Raw genomic sequence first — 9464 nt, 5'->3', positions numbered from 1 at the left:
ATATAAGATCATGTTAATTATAAACTTCAAAAATATTTTATGTAAATTCAATTATAAATTATATAAAATAGTAGTAACCAATAATTTTTAATTAATGATTCAAAACTTGAATCGATTCAGATTAAACTTAATATATACAATTTTACGTAAAAATGGACTTTGATTTGGAAAATATAAAGGTATCACATTAGTTATTTGATTATCACGTTAGAAATATTGTAATCGATTAGAAATTTTGTTATCATTAACAATTTTTGGTATCTCTTTAGAAATATCGGTACCATAGTAGAGTTTTTTGTATCACGTTACAAGTTTTGGTATTAGTTACAAATTTGGGTATTCTTTTAGAAATATTAGTGTATGTTATAAATATTGGTATTGCTTAAAAAATATTGGTATCGCGTCATATTAGAAATTTTTGTATACCAAATTTTTTGTTTTGCGTAGAAATAAGGTAAATTATATCAATAGTCACCTAACTATTAGTGTGTTTTTGTTTTGGTATTTCAAGTTTAAAAATTTATAGTTTAGTCACTATTATTATCAAATTTCATATTTTGGTCACTCATCCATTAAATAACTAACGAAGTGCTGATGTGGTCGTTTTTCATTAATATAGTAACAAATTTAGCCCTCCAATGTTTAAAGATTCTATCAATTTGGTCCTAACTCTAAAAAAAATCAATAAATTTAACCTTCAATTTTATACATTATGTCAATTTAGCCTTAATTCTTAAAATTTTAAAAATTAAAAAAAAAAATTATTTAAATGTTAATTTTCAATAAAATATACAAAATTTTATAAAAATACATAAAAAAATTATAAATAAATTAATATCTATTTTTTCATTTTCTTACATCACATTTATTTATTAAAATAATAGTTTTGTAAATAAAACAATCTAAGGAAAAAAAACATGAAGATGATTTAAGCAAATTCAATTTTTCCCTTTTTTCAATATTAACGACCATCATGTTCATGTTGGGTCAAAAGCTTCAACTTAAGGTCAAAAATGTTAAGAATCAATGTATTTAGGTTGTTGCCCAAAACGAGCTTGTTGGGTTTAAGGTTATGCTTAAGGGTTAGCATATTAGGGATATATAGGTGAGTATGAGATCTTAGAGACTTAGTAGGTGGAAGACCTTACCGATAGCTCCACAATCGCTTCTTAGTTTGATGGCATGACAATGGAGGATATGAAAATTGAGGAGTTCGAAGGGTTATTGGTGTCGATGGTTGTCGATGAAGATTGTACCTAGTGCTTGACAATTTTGGCGAGGACTAGGGAACATGACCACATGTATAATAAATAAATTATTAAAATAAAACTAAAAAAAAGTTTGAATTTAATTTACGTCTTCTTTGTAGTTTTTTTATAAATATATATATTTTATTTATAAAAATATTGTTTTAATAAATAAATTTCATGTTAGAAAAATAGAAAATTAGGTATTCATTTATTTATAATTTTGTATGTATTTTTATTAAATCTTATGTATTTTTATCAAAAGATGAATTTTAAATATATTTTTATTTTTTAAAAAAATTAAGAATCAAAACTAAATTGATATAATGTGTAAAGTTGAGGGTTAAATTTATTGAAATTTTTAGAATTAGGATCAAATCGATAGAATCTGTAAACACTGAAAGGCTAAATTTATTATTATGTCAATGAAAAACAACCACGTCAGCACTTTGTTAATGGTTTAACGAATGACTGATTAAATTATTAAATTTCAATCATGTTAGTAATTAAAATAGAAAATTTCAAAATTCAATGACCAAAATAGAAATATGCTAATAATTGGATGGTTATTTATATAGTTTACCTTTAGAAATGTTGGTATCCCAATAAAAATTTTGGAAGCTTATGAAATTAATTGAATACCAAAATCTCTATCATATACCAAAATCTCTAGTAGATATTGAAATTTCTAACTATATACAAAAAAATTCTAACGCAATACCAATATTTTGGTATCATGTTATAGATTTTAGTTCGGTTCTTGTAAAAAAAATTATTTATATCTGTTAAAAATATTGATATTACTTTAGAAATATTGGTATCGCATTGTTTTATAAATTTTTGCAACTTTGGTTTTGCATTAGAAATATTGATATCCTATTCAAAATTTGATAGCATACCAAAATTTATAATTTAAATCAAATATCAAAATTCTTAACAGATATTTCTAATGTGATACCCATATATATAACGCCATACTCAAATCTTTCTCCGGAAATCTCAAAATTTTTAGGTTCCACTAATCGAAATGTGGAAAATCTTTTTGAGGACAAACTCTTTTTTTTTTCATATCATTTTAATTTTCCTTTTAAGACTTCATATTTTTCTTTTCTCTTTTCAAATTTAAAGTATATCACTAAAATAATTTCTGATGGTTAAAAAAAGTTAAAAAATTAAATAGAATGTATCCATAAAATTAAAAGCTAAATAAATTATTATGTCCTTTTTTATATTTACTTACATGTGTTTTCATCCATTTTACAATTTAAGATTCTAAATTTTGAATTCAATCTACAAAAATATACATCCACTTTTTCCTATCAATTGTTAAGGTGTATCTAGTATTAATTTTAAAAAGTACTTTTTAGGAGAAAAAACACTTTTAAACAAAAATATTTTTAAATAAGCTGTTTTTTTTAAGAGAAAAAGTGTTTTTTTAAAGTCAAAAATTGGTTTAAAAATATTTTTTTTAAAAATAGAAAATTAAGTGTTTCTTCTAAATCAAAAATTGGTTCAAAAACATCTTTTTAAGAAATCAAAATTTTTAACTTAATATTGATTAGCAATTTAACGTCAGCCCATAAAAGGAAATATTACAATATTGGGAAGCCATAATCATAAACATAACACATTTGACGTATGAAACAGCCGCACGCAAAAGGTATCTTATTCCGTTGATTTGCAACCTTCCATTCCATATTCTGTTCTTCAATTTCCATTGTTTCTAAATACAGTCCTGATGATTTTTTTTTACAAATTTTGAATTAAGAATTAAATTACATATAAATATTTGTTTCTTTGTGGTTACCTGCGGCGGCAACAACAGTAAATCCTGTTTAATCTTTTTCCTTATTGGAACTGAAACATAATTCATTTCCCTCTCTCATCCAAGGCAAAGGCAGGGCAGCCAGCATCTTAATTCAAATCCCCCATGATTATATGATAGTCTATTATGAAGAAAATGAAGTCGGTAGCCGACAAAAACAAGTCACTCAAAGCACCCCCGCCCCCCCCCCCAGGCCATTTACCTAAACAATACCATAGGCCATAGGCCATAGGCCACTGGCCCCATCTCTGATCTCACTCTCTCTTCCTTCCCGATACTCTAAATGCCAACATCCTTTTTGCTCCTCTTTCCCTTCCTACTTTATATGTATATATATCCCCCAGTCACTGCCACAGCCACAGCTACAACACCACAGAAATGAGAGAGTACTGGAACTCATTTGCTTCACTTCTAGGGGTGTTGGCCTTTTGCCAAAGCCTCCTCCAACTCATTTTCCCACCCCAACTCCGCTTTCTCTGTCTCAAGTTCTTCAACCGTATCTTCCATTTGTTCTCTTCCTACTGCTACTTCGACATCACTGAAATCGACGGCGTTAACACCAACGAACTCTATAACGCTGTCCAACTCTATCTCAGCTCCTTTGTTTCCATCAACGGCAGCCGCTTGAGCCTCACTCGCGCTCTCAATTCAAGCGCCATTACCTTCGGCCTCTCCAACAATGACTGCATCGTCGATACGTTCAGTGGTGTCACCGTGCTTTGGGAACACGTTGTGATCCAAAGGCAATCCCAGACCTTTTCTTGGCGACCATTGCCGGAAGAGAAAAGAGGTTTCACTCTCCGAATCAAGAAGAAAAACAAGTCCTTGATTCTTGATTCCTACCTGGATTACATAATGGAGAGGTCTAATGAAATCCGAAGGAAGAACCAAGACAGGCTTTTGTACACCAATTCTCGTGGTGGGTCTTTGGATTCCAGGGGACATCCTTGGGAGTCCGTTCCATTTAAGCATCCAAGCACCTTTGACACATTGGCTATGCATCCCCAGAAGAAGCAAGAGATCATGGATGATCTTGAGGATTTCGCCAACGGTCAGTCCTTTTACCAGAAGACTGGGAGAGCCTGGAAGCGGGGTTACTTGCTCTACGGTCCGCCAGGGACTGGGAAATCCAGCATGATTGCAGCCATGGCAAATTACTTAAGCTATGATATCTATGATCTTGAATTGACTGAGGTCCATAATAATTCTGAGCTGAGGAAGCTGTTGATGAAAACAAGCTCCAAATCCATCATTGTGATTGAAGATATTGATTGTTCGGTCAATTTAACTAACAGGAAGAAGAATAACAAAAGGAACTACTGTGATCCTGAAGTGAGATGTGGGTCAGGTTCTGCATGTGGTGGTGAAGATGGAGGAAACTCCATCACTCTTTCAGGGCTGCTGAATTTCACTGATGGGCTATGGTCTTGTTGTGGGAGTGAAAGGATTTTCGTCTTCACCACAAACCACATTGAGAAACTTGACCCTGCATTGCTCAGAAGTGGGAGGATGGATATGCACATTTACATGAGCTACTGTTCATATCATGCGTTGAAGATATTGCTGAAGAATTATTTGGGGTACGAGGAAAGTGATTTGGATTACCATGTTTTGAAGGAACTGTCGGATGTAGTTGACAAGGCAGAGATGACACCTGCTGATATCAGCGAAGTTTTAATCAAGAACCGCAACTACAAGCAAAAGGCTGTCACTGAATTGTTGGAGGCCATGAAGACCCGGGGTGACAGGAATTTCAAGTGTGGGAGTTTGAGGGACAAAATTTCAGATGAAGAAGAACAGGAGAAAAGGGCTTTGGAAACTCCTAATGAAGGGTCAGAATTTGAAGAGCCTTGCAAGGAAGGAGAGAATAAGGAGAAAATGAAATCATAGAAAAGGAACAGATTTGTTCTTTGGAGTTGTTGGACTAGCCAAAGATGTTCCAAATTTTGTCGGTGGGGATGTAGGGAGAATTGAGGATTGGGCTTCCATAATCATACGACTCATGTGTGCTACTATATCATCATCCATCTTATGAGTAGTTTAATATTGAATTTAATATTATATATGAAGCCATGATAAGATTACTGGCATTGTTGATATGGATGTGGTTGGTCATGTGGGATCTTCTCTGTGTTCTTATTCTTCTGCACATACTTACCACAAGCTTCCATTGCACATGCCTTATGGTTATTGGGGTGGCAACTGTTCATAGTTTAGTGTATCTTTGCTTTTAAATTAAGAACAAAATCAACTTCATTCATTCTTCCCTTGTTTCAGGCTATTGTTTATCTAGGCTGCAAGCATAGCCATGATTAGTGAGTTTGAACATTTATTGATGGAAGCTAGACATGTTTGCTCTCTTTTAACTAATTAAGCCTAATGAATCCACCCCACCCAAACCATTCAATGATTTTCGTACATGTTTTCTCTAAGATTAAATTTTATATGGAGACGGTAAACTTATCATGGAGGTCTTTGTACTATAATTCAAATTTTATTTTACCCTTCTACTTAAAAAATAAATAAACTAGTCTATGTATATTAGATCAAAAAGTAAATTGGTCATTCTATTAAAAGTTTTATCCTTTTTTACTGTTAAAAATTGATCCATATACGTTAGCATAAGATACACATGACACGTCACATGTCACTATCTGGTTATTTTATCAACCATATTAGTTTTTAATGATACAAATAGATAAAATTTTTAAAAAAAATACCAATGTACTTTTTAACCCAATGTACAGGAACTAGTTTATCTATTTTTTAAGTAGAAGGAACAAAATACAATTCGATTATTAGTGCAAAGTTCTTTTAATGTATTATTTGCCTGTCTAACTTTTTTCTATCATTTCATTGTGATTAATTGTTGACTAAGTTGGTTTTCATACATCACATTGATAGTAAGCAAATAAAGCAAATTATGCTATTGCCTATTGATTGATCATGAAAGGCTCTGTTTTCTTTATTTCTAATGCTTGACAATAATGTAAAATCAAATCCTTCTGTTAATTCAGTAGAGAATAGAGAAATGTAGCTAAACCGTCTTGTCCTAATAAAAATCAGTCATCTCATTCTCAATTCATTTCAAAATTGGTATAGTTGTTGAAGACAATTATAGGTATGGGACATATGGGATGTCCTTGTTTCATCAGGACACTAACTGGGAAAAGTTTTCATAGCACTGCTTGAGTTAATTCAAGAAATTGTTTGAACTTACAACTGGGTACTTTGTTTTGGCAGCTTCCAATTGGGGGTATGCTGCAATGACGACTTTTTCCTTCAGGTGAAGGAGCTTACCTGCTCAAAACTGACGTGGATAATGGATAGAGATCAGTGTCTTTTATTTATAGGGATAAATTAGGGAAAACACAGGGAAAAAAAAGGTGCAAGAATTAAAGAAGGACCAGATTTTGTGTTGGGAAAAAGTAGGATTTTGAGTAAAAGGCTAACCAGAAAGTCATGTCGGATAATGAGCATAAGTTGACATTTTCCTAGTAGTTAAATTCCAGAGTGAGTTGTAAAGGGCATTGGGTATTGGGTGTGAAGCCCTAGCATAGATTTGGCCTGTCTCGTGTTTTAACAGCTCACAACAATCCATCTCAGCCTCGACCTGGAACCACTTGTTGTCACCAACTACTACTCATGTCTCATGCAAATAATCATCTCCTCCACTCATAGCTGGGATAACTTGCTCTACCAACTAAACATACAGTACATGTTTGGCTTAAGTCTTTCATTTGCTACCCATTTTCTTGCTTATTCTTTTATTTCTACTAGTTTGAATAACAAGTTATCTAATCATAGGCTTTTTTATCCCAACAATATGAAAAAAAATTATTTACCAAATAATATGAAAAAATTTACTAAAATAATACAAACCCTTTTTAAAAACTCTAAATCGCCATCTCAACTGGCGATTAGAGAATTCCGATATCGAGTCATGTCATGGGCAAGGTCATCGACAGGCAATTTGAGGCACCGAAGCAGTAAAGAATCTTTTTTACCCTATCCACCACATCCCAATCCTACCACTTTTTATCCCAATATAAATGCCCCAAATTATTAGGACTCAATGCTAGGAAAGAAAAGTTGTTAGTTGAGAGTTTTTTTTTTTCTAACAATAAATTGTATTGAAAGAAGAGAATTTTTCCAAAACTTTAAACCACCTACATCAAACCATATACTTTAAAAATTTCTTTTAAAATTTTCTCGAAACTCTTAAACATTTGTAAATTCAACCCCCTAAACTTCTTAAGTAAGCAATTTTTTATTTTAAAATTTGAAATTAAGTAAATTAAAGTCTTTTTTTATAATTTGTGATTTTTCATGGAATAAATTGCTTGCACTAATTTTATTTTTTCTTCAGGTTCGACGCAAGTTCCAAAAATGTAAGCAAACCTATAACCTAATTTTATTATGGTTTAGTTTGTATGAATAGAATGAGATTTTTTTACTATAGTGACATGAAGTTGTAGTTATATAAAATGTGAGATCATTTTAATGTGAAATGATTTAAGATTTTGGGATTTGCATATAAAAGAATAATTTTAGTAAATATATTGTATTGAGTACAATGAGACTTAAATGTGTATGGCAAATTATAAATGTTTTGTGCAGAAAAAATGGCAAAGGTTAATTTGTTCTACGAAACGGATAAAAAATTAATAGCAAAGACAGGGCGTAGCCAGGGGGCTGGTATGGGCCCCGGCCCCCCCCTAAAATGTAAAATTACATTTTAGGCTCTTAAAATTTTGTAAAAATTTTAAATTAGTAAAGGTAAAATTATACTTTCGCCCCCTAAAATTATAAAAATTTGATTTAATCCTTTACAAATTATAAAGATATAAACTATAAAAAATTAAAATTTCATCCGGCCCCCCCTAAAAAAATTTTCTGGCTTCGCCCCTGAGCAAAGAAAGCATGTTGAGAATTTGGTAGATAAATTAAGAGATTATAGAATGGACCCTAACTATAATTGCGCGGTTGCACATATAATCGTTGTAAACCTTATAATGCAGGTTCCACATTGATGTTAGTTACAAATAGTCATAAAACATATAACATTATAAATTTTCATCCAATTCACAATCAAATACAAGATTAAACATATTTTGTAATTTATTCAATTTAGACCCTAAACCGAGGACAAGCGTAACTTTCGATATAAAGCTTTAGACGATTAAAATCTTATTTCACATTTATTCATTAGGAACCTTCTACTTTCTATTCCCACCACAATTTCATAAAAAATTTACATTTTATTCAATTTGGTCCCTAATGTAACAAAGCTAACAATCAAGATTGTTAAGCTTTACAATTTAGTTCTTTTTATAATTTAAGTTTAATTTCTATCAATTTCAAACATAATTCATTCAGTTTTCAATGATGGTAACTTATTAAAGTTTCACCAATTGAACAAATTGATACATGGGCTAGCTTAATGAAGCTCTCATGATAAAACAAAAATCTATAAAAATAAAAATAAAAATGGCTAGGGACTTGTAATTGATGGTCGATAGATAAACTAGGTTTTTCAAGCTTTTTCTTTCTTTCTTCTATGGAGGATGACAAGAAAGGATGCAAATGATGATGTTTTTCATCCTTTCCCACCAACATTTAACTTAAAAAGCTAGATTAGTCTTTAATTAAGCTCAATTAATCATTTTAATCATGTTTAATTTGCTTTAATCAATCACTAACTAAACTTAATGATATCTAACACAATTATCAAACAATTTTATTTTTGGCACCGAAAATAATAAGTTTGCAATTTAAGCACCCACATTACATAATTTGATCATTTAAGCATTGAATATAATTTTATTTAAACAATTCATGCATCAATTCATTCAATAGCTTGTAAGCTCATTTGTCTCCTATGCACAACATGACCTCACAAGGTTAGTAAATTACAAATATAAAACTTATAACCACACATTGTCATATAACACCTATCAATAACACATATAACTGAATTTATTCAACTTATGTTCACATTGTACATCATATTTCATTTCAAAACACCATGCCAAGTTTCTCCATTCAATGTCTAATTCCATATAGCAAATTCATATACAACTATTTCATAAGTCAACTTCCATATAACCATTTCATATAACTGGTTCATATATCATTTTATACTCAATGAACCACAGTGAAATAACATTGGATATGTAGGAAAATGCTCACATGAGCTCTGACGGTAAATGTTCACACGAGCTATAACTGTAATTGGTCACATGAGCTATGGAGAATCCACAACAAATACAAGACCTTAGCCATCGGTAGGGCATCCAAGACCAGCACCTAAAACTGTAATAACTCTAATGACATGTCATTTGTATCCTAAGCACTCACAAGGTTCAAACAAGTCATTTCATATCCAAATC

The 9464-nt window shown here is 31.3% G+C and overlaps 1 protein-coding gene across 1 annotated transcript; it reads left to right on the top strand.

The window, feature by feature from the left end:
• The first annotated feature begins 3296 nt into the window (after positions 1 to 3296).
• On the top strand, positions 3297 to 5332 carry LOC107893555 (AAA-ATPase At5g57480). Its single transcript, XM_016818586.2, has one exon. It carries the CDS (start codon positions 3451 to 3453, stop codon positions 4960 to 4962), a length of 1512 nt encoding a protein of 503 aa, XP_016674075.1. The 5' UTR covers positions 3297 to 3450; the 3' UTR covers positions 4963 to 5332.
• Positions 5333 to 9464: the final 4132 nt, after the last annotated feature.

This window comes from Gossypium hirsutum, chromosome A08 (assembly GCF_007990345.1).
Source record: "Gossypium hirsutum isolate 1008001.06 chromosome A08, Gossypium_hirsutum_v2.1, whole genome shotgun sequence".
NCBI lineage: Eukaryota > Viridiplantae > Streptophyta > Magnoliopsida > Malvales > Malvaceae > Gossypium > Gossypium hirsutum.
Note: the sequence above shows the minus strand (reverse complement) of the source record. Positions and strands in the feature narration are given on the sequence as shown.

Bases quoted from the DNA above. Each gene is read 5' to 3' on its own strand.
- LOC107893555 (XM_016818586.2), top strand. From the start codon at position 3,451: ATGAGAGAGTACTGGAACTCATTTGCTTCACTTCTAGGGGTGTTGGCC.